Source organism: Microtus pennsylvanicus, chromosome 14 (assembly GCF_037038515.1).
Source record: "Microtus pennsylvanicus isolate mMicPen1 chromosome 14, mMicPen1.hap1, whole genome shotgun sequence".
In the NCBI taxonomy this organism is placed as follows: domain Eukaryota; kingdom Metazoa; phylum Chordata; class Mammalia; order Rodentia; family Cricetidae; genus Microtus; species Microtus pennsylvanicus.
This window is the reverse complement of record NC_134592.1, coordinates 74728772-74746896: the sequence shown is the minus strand read 5'-3', so window position 1 is coordinate 74746896 and position 18125 is coordinate 74728772. Positions and strand designations below refer to the sequence as shown.

General features: G+C 40.1%; 1 protein-coding gene across 4 annotated transcripts; it reads right to left on the bottom strand.

The window, feature by feature from the left end:
• Positions 1-1160: 1160 nt before the first annotated feature.
• Cbll1 (Cbl proto-oncogene like 1) lies at positions 1161-16686 on the bottom strand. Of its 4 annotated transcripts, none has more exons than XM_075947255.1 (6): positions 16550-16686; positions 11417-11584; positions 8331-8431; positions 7938-8021; positions 6965-7038; positions 1161-4698 (listed from the first exon to the last, which is right to left on the bottom strand). In XM_075947255.1, the coding sequence occupies exons 1-6, from the start codon at positions 16677-16679 to the stop codon at positions 3663-3665; spliced, it is 1593 nt and encodes a 530-aa protein (XP_075803370.1). In that variant the 5' UTR covers positions 16680-16686; the 3' UTR covers positions 1161-3662. The 4 variants fall into 4 exon arrangements, with proteins under 4 accessions (XP_075803370.1, XP_075803371.1, XP_075803372.1 ...); XM_075947256.1 differs by having other exon boundaries at positions 8331-8428; XM_075947257.1 differs by having other exon boundaries at positions 11426-11584.
• Positions 16687-18125: the final 1439 nt, after the last annotated feature.

The window sequence follows — 18125 nt, the reverse complement described above, 5'->3', positions numbered from 1 at the left end:
TGTGATTGGCAGTCTCTAAAGACTGTGCATCCCAAGTGCTGAATACTGTCTAGTATTTCAATGAATGACTCTATCCCACAATAGCTCAGTATAAAATTAGTGAATATAGTTTATGAAATACATTAGGCGAGGATTAGGATGTTGACTAGGCCATAGAGCCTACTTAGTTGTCAGATTTGTAACTAAAATTAGATGCAGGTCCAAGTTAACAACTCATCAGGGGTGTGACAACAATGGTTGCAGTGGGGAGTGGGGGACAGCAGGATGACATGGGACCTTGACCTTCTCCAAAAGGTTCTGCCCACATGTGAGAACTCAACCCGACAAGTTTGTTACAATGCTGTCATTCTGATGCCTGAAAACGAAGGGAATGACAGTGAAACTTGAGAATTAGTATGTACTTTAAGGTTCTCCAAAAAGTGCTCTCTTCACCGAGGGGAAACTGAAGGGGTGTTAAAAGTCTAGTCAGTTTTTACTAGAAGTGCTTCAGAATAGTTACCTGCTGGCTTATCTAGCCCCTCCTCTCTAGGCTTAGTACAGCCTGCATTGCTTTATTAGATTGTACAACTACCCTAATAAGCACACTCTGCTTGGTTTCTAGGTTTATAACATTATAAACCAGTGAATAAAAATAAAGTCACTTCAATCAGAATAGAGTATGTTTGAGTATGACTGTGTCAAAATTCCTTTAATATCAATCGGATAATTTAACGGCCAATTGTTTCTGTTTTAGGTATTTACAATTATTACATACTCTTGATATTATCTAAAACAGAAATGTAGGCCTATTTCTAAACCTATATGACTCTCTTTAAGCAGTTCTGTGTGCCTCACATAGCTGCTACTTAAGAATTATAGAAATGCTCCAATTTTTTCTATTTATATTTCCAACGTATCTGACTAGTATGCACACAATTTTAAACAAGTAGCTTTTACAGGGAAAATGAGAACAACTCTTTACAAATCTTAGAAATGGATCTTTTCCCAAATATTAAAGTACTCAAAAACTCTGAACAAATACCCCAAAGAAATAACACCAGCCAACTTTTTGTTTATAAGCATTTAAAACGTGAATCTAATTTTACCGTGAAGCTGTGGAAAGCTCTGCGGTCTCCCAAACATGTCACCATTGGGTAAAAACTCATCTCAGCAAAACAGTATTTATGCTTCCATTTTATTGTTTTTAAGAATTGACTGCCACCTCAGTAGTTTTAAGAGAAATTAATGAGACACACATACATTTAGACTTACGTCCACCACAGACAGCTTCAAAGGCTTCCCTGAAATGCACTGGGATTCACAACCTTTTCCTCAAGAACAGACACTTCACAGCAATCCTGTTATCTGTCTACCCACCCACCCTCATCAAACAATTAACTGATAAATTCAAGCCTAACATTTTAAATTTTGTCTATTACAAGACATTCATCTGACCTGCCTCCCAGTATAATGTTTATTAACATAACTGAAAATTGTTGTTAAATGCCTACAAGAATTCTCATAATGCAGGATTTTTTTTCATGATATTGATTTTTTGGTCCAAAATATAGGCAAAGTGATTTCTTACCACACCCAACCCTAGTAAATCTCAATTACAAGAGCTTCTCATAAACAGTTAAGAAGCTCTTACATGAATCTGACATGAAACAAAAAGTTATTTGGATTTTTAACATTAATATGTAAAAAGCTCCTAGACAGGGGTACGAGAAGGAATCAAGTTTGCACCAATCCACATACCTACAGTGATACAATGGAGCACTCACCACTCACACTATTTCACTCTCAGGCTTCTAATAACAAAAACTTCTCACACTAGAAACAGTGCATGAGCAAACCTGACTCTCAAACTGCTACATGTGGGGAGAAAAACTGCAGGCCGGGCGGTGGTGGCGCACACCTTTAATCCCAGCACTCGGGAGGCAGAGGCAGGCGGATCTCTGTGAGTTCGAGGCCAGCCTGGTCTACAAGAGCTAGTTCCAGGACAGGCTCCAAAGCTACTGTTTCAAAAAACCAAAAAAAAAAAAAAAAAAAAAAAGAAAGAAAAACTGCATTCGTTTTTTGGTTTCTCTTGGCCAGCCAAGGATGAAATGGCCATTCATATTTACTCCTGTGCTACGTTCCGAAATGATTTTGTATCTGATCACCTAACACAAGAATGTTCCTGTACCTGACAGAAAAAAAAATGGTGAATTACCAATCAGTATACCCTTTGTCAAAAACCAATGTCTACATATTTATACTACAAACTCCCTAATAAAAGATATCTGCATTCTACACACCATGTTTATATTATGCACCATTTTAAGGGGGAAGAAAAGCTTCACAAGGTTTAGTCAATTCAAAGGACATATAATAATATCCTAAGAATGATGACTTATACGTAGGAAAGCTGTATAAACTGAGTGGTCATCTTCAATGGACTGTAACAAGTCCTGATAATGCAAACACTGACTCCAAAGGCACCTTTCATGGCACTGAACTTCACAATCTAAGTATTACTTTTTTTCTGTCCAATTCAAAATTATCTGGTTGTCTTCACTATTGATTCCACACTACAATGTTAGAATGCTTTATAACAAACAAACAAACAACAACAAAAGAAATGATAGTTTTACAATTTCAAACTGGAGGAAAAACCACAGCAATGAAACCTGAGTAAATGCTAGTTTGTGGTTTTTTGAGAAACACCCTTTGCGAATACATTAGTCAAATTCCTCCACAGCACTCAAGCTGCAGTTTATAGTTCCATAAACAAGAACACACTAAAACACAGAATCAAAGTACTAGGAAGAAATGCAGATTTAAATAAAACTTCATCAGCCCTAAAACGTAGGTTAAGATGGTGAACACAGAACACATTTCATCAAAAAAACACCATTCCAACAATCCTATAAAGTGATATAACTTAAGCATCGATGAGAACAGCTTCTCATCAGCAGCTTAGAGCCTGCAAAGCCAGTCATTTTCCAAATGATCAGAAGGCCTTGGGACATGTCACACAACTACACTGTCATCGGAATTCTCATGTAGCTTGGCGCTCCGTGGGCAGTCCAAAGACAAAAGGAAATCCAAGTGCACTTCATAATTAAGACCCTTGAAGTTTCAATGCCTAAAATGGGAAGTAATTCCCTATCATATAACAGTCTGCCTGGTTATAATTTAGTAGATTTTTACTTTTAGAACTTTATTTTAACTTTGGAAAATTAGTGGTAGAACATATGGTTTAAGAAAAATTATATGGCTGTACTTAAATTCACATAAAACAGCATTTTTACAACCATCTTGAAATTTAATCCTTTATATAGGTTAACAAAATGCATCACAAGAAAAACTAAACACTGGGTTTAATAAAAGCAGTATTTTGAAAATGGAACAGTGAAAATTTTTCAATTTTTTTTACAAATGGTCACTTCAGGGTCAATTCACCACACCAAAATAACAGTTGCTAAGATACAGTTGTGCTCAACAAGCCACTGCTCTGCACTACAGTATAGTATCTGAAAGCAATCCTAAGGTCAAGATTTAAAACCATTTTATGGGACAAGACTTTGTGTTTTATAGCCACCTCAAGAGGTATTTTTCCTTCCCCCAACAAAGCTTAATTATAAGATTGACTAATTTAATCTTTTTCCTTGTCATATCTTCAGTTCAAAACACTATCATCACTGGTAATATGGTCTGTATCTTGTTTGATCTGGATGATGTGGTCCAGGTAGTGGGGTTTGAGAAGGCGGGCCCTGCATTCGTGGAGGTGGTGGTGGACCTCTTGGTGCAGGCCATATACCAGGACTCATTCCTCCTGGTTGTGTAAATGGAGGGCTCAAAGTTCCTTGATCTTCAGTAAACTGGGGTAAAGAGTTAGGGTTGTAATGGTGAGGAGGGGGTGCAGTTACAGGTGGACCACCATGCTGAGGTGGGGGGGGTCCTGGAGGAGGATGATTCATATAAGGTGGCATCTGGGCAATAATATGTCCAGGGGGAGGGGTTATTGGTGGTGGAGCAGAGGTCATTGGTGGAGGTGGAGCTTGGCTATACACCAAGTGAGGAGTGCCTGCAGCCTGGGGAGGATGTGGCATTGGATGGCTTATTGGTGGTGGAGGAGGTGGGGGTGGTGCATAATGTTGCTGTGGAGGCATAATATGATGAGGGTGCGATACCACTGGTTGGCCCTGATATTCAGGATGATGGTGAGCAGGCGCTGGGGCAGGAGGTGGTGGTTCTCTAGCACCTGAACTTGAGTCATCCTGAATAGGGACAGTTATTAAATTGCTGTGTTTTCTTGTTGAAATACGAAAGGTTTCCTGACTGACCGAACGAGGTGGAGGTGGAGCCATGGACAATTCTGCTGGAGGAGCACGGATATCCTCGTGTGGCTGACTGTAATGCTCATGCGGCACATGCTGCAGAGGAGGTGGCGGCATCATGATGTGCTGCTTGGGAGGAATATGGCTCATGTGGTGCTTGTCCGGCGGCATTATGAAACGATCGGGGATCTCGGCTGGAGGAGGGGCAATAGGAGGATGAACATTCTCAAGTGAAGCACGGGTAACAGGCTTCCCAGCTCTCATATGGCGATGGTTGATATGAGCTTGTAAGTCTCTCTGAGACAGATACGTTCTCTTGCAACCTTGAACAATGCTACACATGAAGAGAGAGCCTCGTGTACACTGCTCAATCCGCTGCACGGGGTCACTACAGCTGGACAGGAAGGGGAAAAGTTGATTAAAAACAGAATACAGATAAGCACATTTATTTTACACTTTCTGGTTACTTTAAAAATGCTACGTATCTGCAAAATAAAAAAATATTTAATTACTGTTACTGAACCTTTAATGTTGCCTATTTGTCTCACATACTAATCATTAGCATCTTTACCAACCTGAGAATATTTTTACCTCTGAACTCTGAATTGTACCTTTTATTTCTCGGTGGGGTGGTAGCGCACACGCCTTTAATCCTATTACTTGAGAGGCAGAGACAGGCGGATCTCTGCTAGTTCGAGGCCAGTCTGGTCTACACAGCAAGTTCCAGACAGCTAGGGCCATTACACAGAGAAACCCTGTCTCAATAAACCAAAAAAGAGAGACCTTTTATTTCTCAAAACTTAGATAAAGCGCATTAATTTTCTATAACTATATGATCTGTATCCAAGAATGGTAAGGGAAGTGTCATTCACAAGCACGGAATTCAGAGTTCTGTTGTCTCCTGCCCACCCTCACTGTGGGGCAAGTGCTTTTGATGCTAGTGTGCTGCTCATTTGGGGCCAGTTTGTACATCCTTGCTTTTCCACCATCTAATTCACATATACTCAGAAACATCTCCATGTTAAATAGGTTGAAATCTTGTCTATTGGATGATGCTTAAAAGCAGTAGTATGTACTACTTTTACTAATTCTGGTTGCTAACTTTACTACCTGAATTGGATCTGAACAGGTTTCTCTCTAGACAGCTAAGGACTATATAAGTGAGGTGCAAAGTGGAAAACATCTAGTTATCTAAAAACTACATTTTACTTTTAAATATTTAATATTAATTAGAACAGCTATGAAAAGAAAAAATCTTTTACGTTCACTACATGTAATATTTCATCACATTTTAGTGCTTTATCTTATTTTTTTAAGACTTTTATTTATTTATTATGTCTGTCTGCATGTATGCCTGCAGGCCAGAAGAGGGCACCAGATCTCATCACAGATGGTTGAGCGCCACCATGTGAACTCCGAGCAATCTCTACAGCCTAGTCCTTCATCTTAGTGGAACAAGAACATTTGCTATGCAATAATGAATGTACACTGCGCTGGGAAATAGGAATTAGAGAAAACACCCAACAAAGGCTATAATACATACTTCCAATTTCATATTCTTCTGAATTATAATTCTATAGAACTATTCTTTTAACGTAGTATATATTTTATAATCTGTAACTTGAAAACCCTGTTGAAACATGCCAAGAAAATCAGCTGTCATTGGGTCATAACAAATCACCCCTTTATTTCCTTATGATGTCCATTTCCTACACCATAAAGGGGAAATCTTCCCTTATAGTTGTTCGTACCTTTGTTAGCAACCAATACTACTCCCTGGAATACATTCAAGTACAGGTTTAGAGAGAAGCTGGGAAGCTATGAGCTAAACCAAAGAAGTTTCAATCTGTTTTTCTCAAGGCTTCCTTATCAGGGGGTTCTAAATTAATATAAATTCCATACAGCCATCCCAAAATAAACTTGATGTATCATGGTGTCTACCACTCAAGACATACCTGTTTTATATATAGTAAAAATTTATACAGGCACAGTGTTTAATATATGCCAGATTCTACTGTTCCACCTATCTATCCATTCATCCTCATTTCATCTTAAAAATAACCCACCCAGGGAGTTTACAGACATAAAACCCAGCTTATGTCACATAGATATAAATAGCAAAACAGGGACTTGAACTCAAGAATTCTAATCCTGGGGCCAGTGAGACAGCTCAGCAGGGAAGTGCTTGTTATGCTGCTAAATCCAAGCTCTACCCCAGAACTTCCTTAACACTGGAGAAGAGAAGAGCGCTGACTCCACAAGCCTGCTAATCCAAGTTCTACCCCAGAACATCCGTAACACTGGAGAAGAGCGCTGACTCCACAAGATTGCCTTCTGACCCTTACACACATTATTCATATACAATTAGTATTTTAAAAAAATATTCATTCTAATTTTGGAAAGAGAGTGTTCTCAATCACCAACCATACTATATTTGCTTCTGTGCCCCATTCAGACAAACAAAAACAATGGTTCTAGTTTCCAGCACCATTCCTATGGTGCCGAAGAGATTCCATCATTTTACCTTCTCTGAATAACTAACTCAGAGGTTCACTCCACCTTGCAGAGAAGGCTAACACCAACTCAGCCAGCACATTTGCATCCTTGTCTATTTAAACCATCACTACCATTAGATAAATATAAAGATGACCATATCTTACCCTGGGCACATTTTATCTCCCTTTTTTTCATGTAAAATAGCACAGTCATAGCAAAAGACATGCTTGCATGGAATCTGTAGACAAAAATACCATAGTTAGGCATCCTAGACCAATTTAAAATATTTCAATAATAGTACAAAGATCTACAGACAGAAGGCACACAGGAACTATTTAAATACAGTCAATACTTTTGACTGTATACCAATAGCAGCTAACAATTATTTATTTATTTTTTTACTTGATTTTTTTTTTCCAAGGCAGGATTTTTCTGTATGTAGCCCTAGCTGTCCTCAAACTCACAGGCCAGCCTGCCTCTGCCTCCTGGGTGCTGGAATTAATGGTATGCACCACTGCCCGGCTTAATCACAAGTTTTTGAAAATTTATATAAAAATATATACTTATTCTTTACTGTTTTGGAATAGTTTCAGGAGAAACACAGTAAGATAAAACACATTTAGTGTTCTTCAGGAGCTTCTAACGTGCAGGGTCTCTATTCAGTATTAATGGATTCACCTATCTGAAAATAGAAGCTACTATTCTAAATACATAAATTTATGTATATCTGCTAATGCTCACCTGTACCTCAGGTTGTCCTTAAGCTGTGAGGCACCTGGGGCAGGCCTTGATCTTATGATCCTTCTGCCTCAGCCTTCAGAGTGTTAGGATTATGGGATTATCCTACCTGGCCTGGCACCTGCTTCTATTTTCAGATAGGTATGTGAATCCATCAATACTGAAGAGAGACCCTGAAAGTTAAAAGCTCCTGAAGAATACTAAATGTGTTTTATCTTAACTGTGTTTCTCCGGAAACTATTCCAAAATAGTAAAGAATAACTATATTAAATTCATAGTATTATAAAACTTCTCTTAGCTTTTTTGCTATATATTATGCTTCAAAATTATTTATAAAAAATAGTAAGCTGTATTTCTGAATCCTACCTCTACACAAATGCATTCTGTATTTGTACTTACCATTCTCCCATAGACTTTAATAGGCAATCCACATTTGTCACAGAAATGAACTGGTGTATCATCCTTTTCACCTAAGATGTTTATCTGTTGAAATGATAATTAAAATTTCCTCTTTAAGCAATTCTGAAAATTGTACTTATCAATTCACAGAAAAATGGTTAGGATTTTGTAACAGTTGTTACTACAAACAGAAATAAAAGCTGCTTAGTGTAAACCCGTTTGCTTGTTCTCCTTAAATAGTGACTCTTGATTTTATTTGGTTTACTGAAAATTACCTCAAATTATTTTTGGAGATGTAGAATGAAGCAAGTGGACTTACGTGTGCTAAAAGTTAGAGACATACTAAAAATTCATACTGATACTTAATGTTTAATTTTTCATTTTTAGTCATACCTTAAAATCCCAAAAAAGGTGTCCTGGAAATCTTCGCTGACTTCCAAAGTGTTCACCCCCTTTACAGTCATACCGTTGCTCTTCATTATAATCAAATCCTTCTAAGAGAAAAAAAAGTCACATTTTCTAACTTCAAATTTCATTTTTAAAGTGTATTTACATGCCAAAATAGATCTATTTGCTGAAAAATGTTACTGATGACTTTCAGAGATCTAAGTACATGATTATCAAAACTAGTTTAAAATGCCAGCTGATCTTGGTGATCATCTAGTCCATTTCTAGTACTTAACAAAGGACAATATGCAGTGGATATACAAATCACCATTATAATTATAGGCTGAGTGACAGGGCCAGGACCAGACCTACAAGAGTCTCTTAGTCAATGCTCTTCTCAACTCCACACACTATCCCTACTACAAAACCTCACCAATTCCCACCATCATGCTTACTGTACAATTTTTAAACACACTATCATCTACTCTCAACCATCTACAAAAGTAGCATCCAGTTACAAGTAACTGATTTGATTGCCACAGTATATTATCAATTCTACAGCCTTTTCATGACTTCCCTCTCAAAGTGAGAATGGTTTCAGATACAGCAAATGAATACATTTGATCCTTTTAGCTAAAGCCTCTCCCTAGTCACAGGAGGCAAAATATCCTCTCATTTAGAACATATATAATTCTCATGTAACAGAACACTATGAAGACCGAACAGGCTGAGTATCTCCAGTCTAATCAAAAAGTTGATGGTAAGCCTCTCATCTCAAACAAAACACAAAACCAATGAACAGTCTGATGGGAAGTGCAGGTAGAACCCAATTACCTAAGTAAAGCTAAGAATACTACTAGACGGTGGTAGCACACACTTTAATCTCAGCACTTATGAGGCCGAGGCAGGTGCATTCTGAGTGCTAGCTGAGTTCGAAGCTAGCCTGATCTACAGAGCAAGTTCCAGGCTACGCATGGCTACACAGAGAAATCCTGTTTCATAAAACCAACCAAACAAACAAAAGATAAAAAATATCTCTCTATGGTGACAAGGTTCTCTTGACTCCTTTTGGCCCTAGAACTGGTAAACAGAGTGGTCAAAGAATACACATTTTGTGCACAGCTATTAATGGGTATACACAGATACACACAGAAAGTCAAGCCAGTTTTTAAGGCCGATAGCACCGCCCACCTCCCCGCAACAGGATTTCCTTGTGTAGCCTTGGCTGTCCTGGAACTCACTCTGTAGACCAGACTGGTCTCGAATTCAGAGATCCACCTGCCTCTGCCTCCCAAGGGCTGGTATTAAAGGTGTGCGCCACAACCACCATCACCCCAAGCTGCATACTTTTTTGTTTTGTTTTGTTTTTCAAGACAAGGTTTCTCTGTAGCTTTGGAGCCTGTACTGGAACTAGCTCTGGTAGACTAAGCTGGCCTTGAACTCACAGAGATCCGCTTGCCTCTGCCTCCCCAGCGCTGGGATTAAAGGTGTGCACCACCACCTCCTGGCTTGAACTACACTTTTTAATTAATCCCAAAAAACTACATAGTTCAAAGTGAAAGTGATAATTGAGTGCCCCTAAACTCTTATACGACCTATTTAAACTTCATAAAAACTGGAAATCATTAAAAGTCAAGCTAAGGAAAATCAACATGTCAAACCCAAAAAATTACTGAGGTCTTGGGAAAACGTGGCATACATGACTACTTTTCGGAGAGGCACAAACTGTTTTCTTCGGCTTTCAATCTATTCAATTCTGCCATGATAGTGGAAAAGCAGCCACGAGCAATACTCACCTGAACAGTAACTTTTTTGTTTTTTTAAAGGAACCAAATTTGACCTGTACGCCAGTTTGCTGACTTCTAATAAATGGGAAGACAGGAAAGTGAAATAGCAAACTCTAGTTAACTTACTACCTAGAAGGTTCAAGTTCTTTACAGTAATATTTTATATACAAAATTTAAAAGATAAATGAACTACAAAGACATTTAACACTGCCACTTTTACAAAGAACTCAGAAGCTAAGAGAAAGGCACCAGTCACAACAGCGGCGGCGAGTATATGAAAAGGCATCCATACACTTAGGTTTCTGTCACAGCACTCAGAAGGCTGAGGCAGCAAGACTGCTCAAATTCAAGGATGAGACCTTGCCTCAAAAAACTGTTTAAGTTAATAAGAAATAGTGATGTGTGTGTAAACCAACAAACTCCAAACTCTTTCTGAGGATTAATTTAGCAGGATCTGATGAATTCTAAAATGTACAAATCAAGTCTTTAAATTTTTTATTTGTTGTATACATGATATGAGGGATGGGCTTGCACATGTGACACAGTGTGCCAGTGGAAGTCAGAAAACAACTTCTGGACGTCAGTTCTCACCTTCCTCTTTCATTCACCAGGCTTATTTGGCAATCGCCCTCATCCACTAATCTCGCCATCCCCCAAGTCAAGTTTTTAATGTTTGTACTGCAACAGTTACAGCAAAACAAATTACTAGAAAAAAAGTGAAACCACCTGAGACTAATTAATATGCTTGAGACAGTGTCTGGTATCAAACTATAGTCCTTTGGCCTCAGCTGGCATGAGCCACACCTGGCAACCCCCCACCCCACCCCCCACCTTTTATTTTTGTTTTTTTCTAGACAAAATTTCTTTTTTTTTTAAAGTTTTTATTTATTTATTTGTTTTTATTATGTATACAATATTCTGTCTGTGCATATGCCTACAGGCCAGAAGAGGGCACCAGACCCCATTACAGATGGTTGCTGGGAATTGAACTCAGGACCTTTGGAAGAGCAGGTAATGCTCTTAACCTCTGAGCCATCTCTCCAGCCCTGACAAAATTTCTATGTAGCCCTTGCTATCCTGGAACTCACTGTATAGTCCAGGCTGACCTCAAACTCAAGAGACCCGCCTGCCTCTGCCTCCCAATTGCTAGGATTAAAGGTGTGCGTTATCATCATTCAGCTTAATTAAAAGGTTAGAAAATAAAGTGTAAGGTTAAAATTTAGAATAGGTTTAATAAAATAAAACCAAGAGGACTAACTGGTGCACTAGATAAAATACAACTGTTAAACGTCTTAAACAAGTTACCTTCATCACCTGGTGGGGCTTTTGCAGGCATCCTGCTAATAGTCCTTTGAGTTCGAGCTGCAGGTTTCACTTTGTTGGCTTGTTTGGAGATGAGTTTTATAGGAATTCTTCTGCGAACATCAAGACCACCCAAGGATCCAGAACTATTAGTGCCTTGTAACTCATTGTCTATATGAATGGAAGAGAGGGAATTGTAATTTCTTTTCCTTTTAAAAATTGTTCTACAAGTATAAATAATAAAGTGAAGATCTTGGTTCTGCTTTTAAATACCAGACTGACTTAAGTGTAACTGCTAATATTCTTCATCTGGGATAAGCCTTTAAAGTAATGCTTTTGGGTACCCTTTTTTTGAGAAACAGAACCCTTTCAGAAGTTCATAAAAGTTACAGATTTTTTATCTCTTTCTACAACTTTGAACAATAAAAACTCCCATATAATTCCATAGTAGTTTACAGAAACATAAACCTTTTAAAAATGTAAGGAGGAGCTGGAGATGGTTGGTGCAGCAATTAAGAGCACTAGCTGCTCTTCCAGAGTACCCAGGTTCAATTCCTAGCATCCACATATAGCTCATAACTGCCTGTAACTCCAGTTTTAGGGGATCTGACACCCTCATACCAATGTACGTAAAATAAGATTAAATAAATTATTAAAAATAAAATAAAATGCAAAGAAAGAAACCTCACAAATTGTAATAGATTTTTAAATATAAAGGAGAAAAAAACCAAAATTGTCTCTACATATGTGTCTAATTATTAAACATGCAAAGTAGCCACTCAGGAAACCTAGTAAATTTACAGAAAGACAAACAATAAAATTGGAAATCCAATACTCAATCAATATCTGACATGTATTAAGTTTTAATTTTGTGTAAGAATGTGCGCGCGCCAGTGCAATGGAGCCATAGTGGACATGTGCAGGTCAGAAGGCAACTGTGGGGTGAGTTCTTCTCTCCTGCCACATGAGGCCCAGATGCTGAACTCCAGTCCTCATCAGTTAGCAGGTCTTTCTTTACCTGCTAAGCCAGTTTGTTGGCCTATGTGTTGGCTTTAAAGAGGTAATTATTCCTTTAAGCATAACATTTTTTTTCTAAAAAGTATTCAAGGCATTTACAAAAATTATACCATTTAATAAAAAACACATTATTTGTATTATAACATTTCTAGAGATATAACAGATAACCTTAGTAAAAAAGTCAATACTGCAATAAAAAACTGTGATTCAGACTTAGGTCTCAACAACTGACACTTTCTAGTCTTTAAAAATCTTATCTATGGAATAAAAAAGAATTCTTGTCCATGAACAATAGGTACATTATTTCACAGAACTGATTCATAAAGCCTTACTTTTTTAAGTACGTAAAGATATATATGTAACATAAAATATCAATTTTACCCTAAGACAAAAAGGGAAATGCTTAAAAATTGGAAATGCAAATATAACTTTAAAATTGTAATGTTTCACTGGGCGGTGGTGGCGCATGCCTTTAATCCCAGCACTCGGGAGGCAGAGACAGGCGGATCTCTGTGAGTTCGAGGCCAGCCTGGTCTACAAGAGCTAGTTCCAGGACAGGCTCCAAAGCCACAGAGAAACCCTGTCTAGAAAAACAAAAAAATAAAAAATAAAAATAAAATAAAATTATAATGTTTCAAACACAAATTAATGGACAGAGTTCCTGCAAGAATTACAATCATGACTTATAGCCAAATGTCCACATTAAATTCGGTAAAGCCAAATGTATTTCAAAATGGTCTCAATGATAAGACATCTGTCTACTTTCTACTCTTTCAACAGCAAACTTCTTTTAGGATGTTTTTCACGGAGAGGGGATTACATGATTAGCTACAAATCCCTAATTTGATCCACCCTCAACACTGCACTAAAAGTCTGCTCATGTAGCTCATCAGTCTTCACTGCATTTGCTCATCCACACCGAAGTATCTACCAGCTATAGAGATATGGCAGATGACCTTTTCCCTTGATAAAAACCAACCTGTTGCCCTTCAGATATCAAAAGGATTCTTAGTTGTGTTACCTTCATGAATGCAAATAGCACACTTTATCTGAAGCTTCCAAGCACCTCACACAAGTTCTCCATCTTCTGAACAGTCCTAGCCCTTTCTTCTTTTATAAAATTCTCATTTATTTTATTTCATGTGCATTTGTGTTTGCCTGCATGTATGTCTGTGTGAAGGTGTCAGATCCTCCAGAAATTAGAAGAGCGGCCATCTGGGTGCTGGGAACTGAACCCGGGTCCTCTGGAAGAGCAGCCAGTGCTCTTAAACACAGAACCATCTCTCCAGCCCAGAGCCTGCTGCTTCTCTTTTTCTGAAACAGGGTTTCTCTATGTAGCCCAGGAAGTCCTGGAACTCGCTTTATACACCCTGCTGTTTCTTGAAGCTATGAGTTGCTTCAGAGATTTCAAGTGACAACATTCTGGGGTTTGTTTGGGGCCTTTTTAAAATTAAGAATAAAAATGTAGCATGCATAGTAGCAAAACACCAAAACACGATAATAAAGAAATACCTGGTTATTACATAAGGAATAAAAATAATTGGCCATTTAATGTGAATCTACCTTTAAATGTAGTAACACTTTATTATATAGTTTCAAAAACACTGGTTGCTCTTCCAAAGCATTTGGGTTTGACTCTCAGCACCCAGCATGGCAGCTTACAACTGTAACTGTCTGTAACTCTAATTCCAGGGGATCTGACCCTCACACAGACACATGTGCAAGCAAAACCAGTGACTATAAGAAAAAAGGGAAAAAAAGAAAAGGTTTAAAAAAAAAAAAAAGAGTCAAGGTATTGGCAGAACCTGTCTAGGTACTGAAGATCCTGAGTCCAGGTCCCTAGCATCCACCTCCCAAAAAAGAATTTAACAGTATTTTACAAAATTTGCGTCACATTTACCTAAGTGCCAATTAACACTTATAATGACCAAAGAATGCAGGGAGGGTCTTATCGGTCTGTGACCTGGGAGCGTGGGGAAAGAAAGGGCTGTCCTTGGAGAAGCTTCAGGAGCATCACATCACCTGTCTCTGCTTCCCTCCACCCCAGAGGGCCTTGGGCTTGCCCTCCTCGCTCTGTGCTCTCTGGGGCTCTCAGCCCACTGCTGACACTTCTACAATACAGAGAAACACTAAATAAAGCAATATTAATTTGCTGAGAGACAGACATCTGTAATATTTTTTTCTGGCAAAATTCCATTTCAATACTTCCATTTACAAGACCTCTTGATCCTTTGACATTAAAATCATTATTCTGAAAAGCATATTCAGTCAAGAAATCATCAGTTAACTAGCTAATAGGAATTTGATTTGCCAAAGACACTGTGATTCAAATAGTTTTCAAATTTGTATTTAAGGTCTAGTGAAAGTCTGAGTCGTCTGTTTAGTTTGAATATTTTTCCCTCAAAATGTACAGCTATTAACAATGAAGCATTAAGGTGACTGCCTCATAAGTAATTTAAAACCTAGAAACACTATTGTTGAGCAGAAAGAGTGGTTGTCCGGAAACTCAATTTTTTAAATTCTAGCTAGCTCATTAGTGACCTTTCATGTTAGAATGATTTTTATCTACCAAGGCAACCTTTTATTAATAACTCAGAAAGTGGAATATTTTACACATGCAGGACCAAGATGCTCTAGTGAGGAACTCAGTTTTTCTCATTTCTCTCACATACACCCACAAACCAATCCATTAGCAGCTGTTTTATTCTCCACCAAAATATTTACTGCAATTGCCCGTTGTCTGTGCCCTGTCCCAACTTTTCCCCACACAGCGTTGCTGGGGACTGAACTCAGACTCTGTGCTAGCTAGGTAAGGCTCTATCACTGTGCTACACTTTCACTAAACTGAGCCTCTCTCTCTGGGCCACCTAAATGATTTACTCCTGTTCTTTCTCTCCTACACCATTCTCCATAGAAGAGTTGGGTTATTTTTAAAATATTATACGCCTAATTTTATTCAGTTGCTTTATAGCCACTTAAAATTAAAACTGTTTACCATGATTCTCAAATTCTTGAACAAGGTAACATGTTTTCCTTCTCTTCTCAACTTAGGGCTCTTGCTAACTAAACCACAGACATCGGTCTTCTCTACATCTTCTTACCATTCCAAAAATACTTTTGCCTGGCACTCTCTGAAACTTCTACACCTGTTTTCTTAAAGTCCTCACCACAATCTATAAGCGGTTTTTAAAAAAGAAAAAACTGCCCGCCCCTTTTGATATTATGTAAACTCGAAGACAAGGACACAGTCCTATTGCTTATCAACCCACCATTCTATCTCCAAGCCTACAACTATCTGCATGCAATTATGTAATTAAGCAGTAATTTGAAGACTGAGGGCATCTCCGTCAATTCTTAAAGAGCCTTTTCCTCCTGCTTGTCTGTATGTCTGAAGGGCTCAAAGCTAAGTGCACTCTTTCAATAACTAAGAACAAGAAAACGAAGCCAGCCGAAACAAAGTCTGAAGCCACTATTACTTGGAATATGAGATGGAAATGTCTTGATCTTAAAATTTTTGTATTATGTCCCCAAAAGAAGCGAAAAGGACCACGGTCGAAGGGCGGGGCATACTTTGGGTTTAGAAAAGATGCTCCGCTTATAACTTCGAAAACCGTATCCGACTTTTCTTCTCTAACCTCTAGTCTGTGAAAACCCAAAGAGACAATAACCACGAGAGGTGACCACTGCAGCAGCTACCCGAAGCTGGGAGGCAGCAGGAAGTCTACAACCCACTCTCGCTAGCGTCTGGACGTTTCTCCAATTCCGAGAGTGGAATCCACCCGCCTATTTCCCCAGCACAAAGTGCAGAGCAACCGGAATAAAGAGAGGGGTGGGACAAAAAAAGAACCGGCACCCTCCCGTTCCCAACAAGCCTGCGCGGCGCAGTGTCCGGAAGGCGAGCTCAGCAGCACCGCAGAGGCAGTGCTGCCGGTCTCGAGGATGGAGGTACCGCTCCGAAGAGTAGGCCGAGGAGCAGCGGGCCAGCCCGGGACCTGGTCTGTGAGCTGGCTTCCTCTCCGTCACGTCCCGGCGCAGTGAGGCGAGAGTACCCCTTGTACCCCGTCCCACACAAGCCAAGGGGGCACGAAACCAGGACCCCCGCTGCCTCCGCCTCCTTACCAGTGTGATCCATGATTCGGCTCGCAGGGCACAGTGGGAACGGAAGTGAGTCGCTCCGGAGTCGCAGCAAGCGCGTGCGCTCTACCTTCCGGAGCCCTGAGGCGGAAGTGCGCTCGGGTAGCGCTGGCATAGGCTTCCCTCCCTCTCCTCCGCCACCCGACTCCGGTGAGGGATTCAGGCATAGCCAGAACTGAGGCAGAAAGAGTGGGAACGCGAGGGCTTCGGTGTCGAGACTGCTAATGCTCCCTGAAGGAGGCAGCCATCAGCTGTATGAAGTACAGCTATTGCAGTTGGGAAGCAATAAGTACCACAGGGAAGCGCGGCGGGCAGGTAAGCCGCCTGCCCACCCCTTAGGCGCGAGGCCTTCTGGGATTTGTAGTCCGCCCATGCCGGCCGGCCGAGAGCGCAGGCTCAAGCCGTTGGGCTGGTCCCACCCCAGCAGGCGGAGTAACGGTTTGGAATGCCCCCCGGATCCGCCGCCGGGCAGGAGAAAGTGTAAATAGGCGCGCGCTCCGTAGGCGCCCGAGAGAAACTGAGAGCAGCGGCCGGGGAGGAAGGCTAGGTCCTCATTGTCTAATCATGCTTTGTCCTGACGAGCCCCAGCACCCGCTCGGCACGCGCGTTTTCCCCCCGCTCCTGCCAAAGTTTCTCAGGTGAAACGCGTGTGCAGTGATGACAACCACTCGCTTTCAAGAACAACGGCAGGCACGGCGAATCCCCGCTAAAACTGGAGGGAGTGTCAGGAGGTCTCTGTCCGACGGGAATGGGGTGAAGGAAGGAAGATGGGGACCGAAGGATCAGGGTGGGGGAAGGGGCACGTTAAGGTTTGGCGGGAAGGGAGAAGTGAGAGAGAGCAGGCCGCTACGAGGAAGAGAGAGTTACCACAACAGGCGATACCTAGTTCCAGTTCTTGGTCCCTTGGGTCTGTGGTTGCTGTTTTCATCTTGCTCAGCCAAAATAAAAGAAAGTGTCAGCGGCGATTGCGGAGGACCTTCAGAGCCTTCCCACCCAGCAGACTTGGTTCGTGTAGGTCTTCTACCTTCTCCAGCCCTTTACACTTGAAGCTCTCAGATGAGTAGAAAGGAGCACAATTAGTGGAAAACATCAGCCCAGGAGTCAAGGGATTTGGGCTCTATGGTCGTCCCTTGGTGACGACATCGTTACCTTGGGTTGTTCACGCTTTCAGTGCCAGAGTTCCTAGTTCGATAAAACATTATTATATTGACCTCTTTTTTAAAAAAAAATGTTTTCACGGTACTCAATTCCAAATAAAGTATATGTAGGAATGTGTCCTACAGTGTTGCACAGTAAAGGCTGTGACTAACACTGTTGAGATTACAGTGTAAGTGTATCGTGTTATTTAGTGATTGCCTTAATTGTGGTCTTTTGAAAGACTCCAACTCGTTGTGGCTTTACCAACTAGGTTGTAGGTACACCCACAACTAAGGACATTTCTGAATCAATTGCCTTTTTTTGTTGTTGTTCAAATATAAATTTACTTACAAATGTAAGTTTACTGGGTGGTTTTCAGAATGCCTTCGGTTGCTAGTATTATTGGAGAATAATATTAGCTTTT

Excerpts from the sequence above, each read along its gene's own strand:
- Cbll1 (XM_075947255.1), bottom strand. The coding sequence starts at position 16,679 with ATGCCAGCGCTACCCGAGCGCACTTCCGCCTCAGGGCTCCGGAAGGTA. Across the intron at positions 11,585-16,549 it reads CCGAATCATGGATCACACTG|ACAATGAGTTACAAGGCACT; the intron begins GTAAGGAGGCGG and ends CCATTCATATAG. Across the intron at positions 8,022-8,330 it reads ACCTTTTTTGGGATTTTAAG|ATAAACATCTTAGGTGAAAA; the intron begins GTATGACTAAAA and ends TCATTTCAACAG.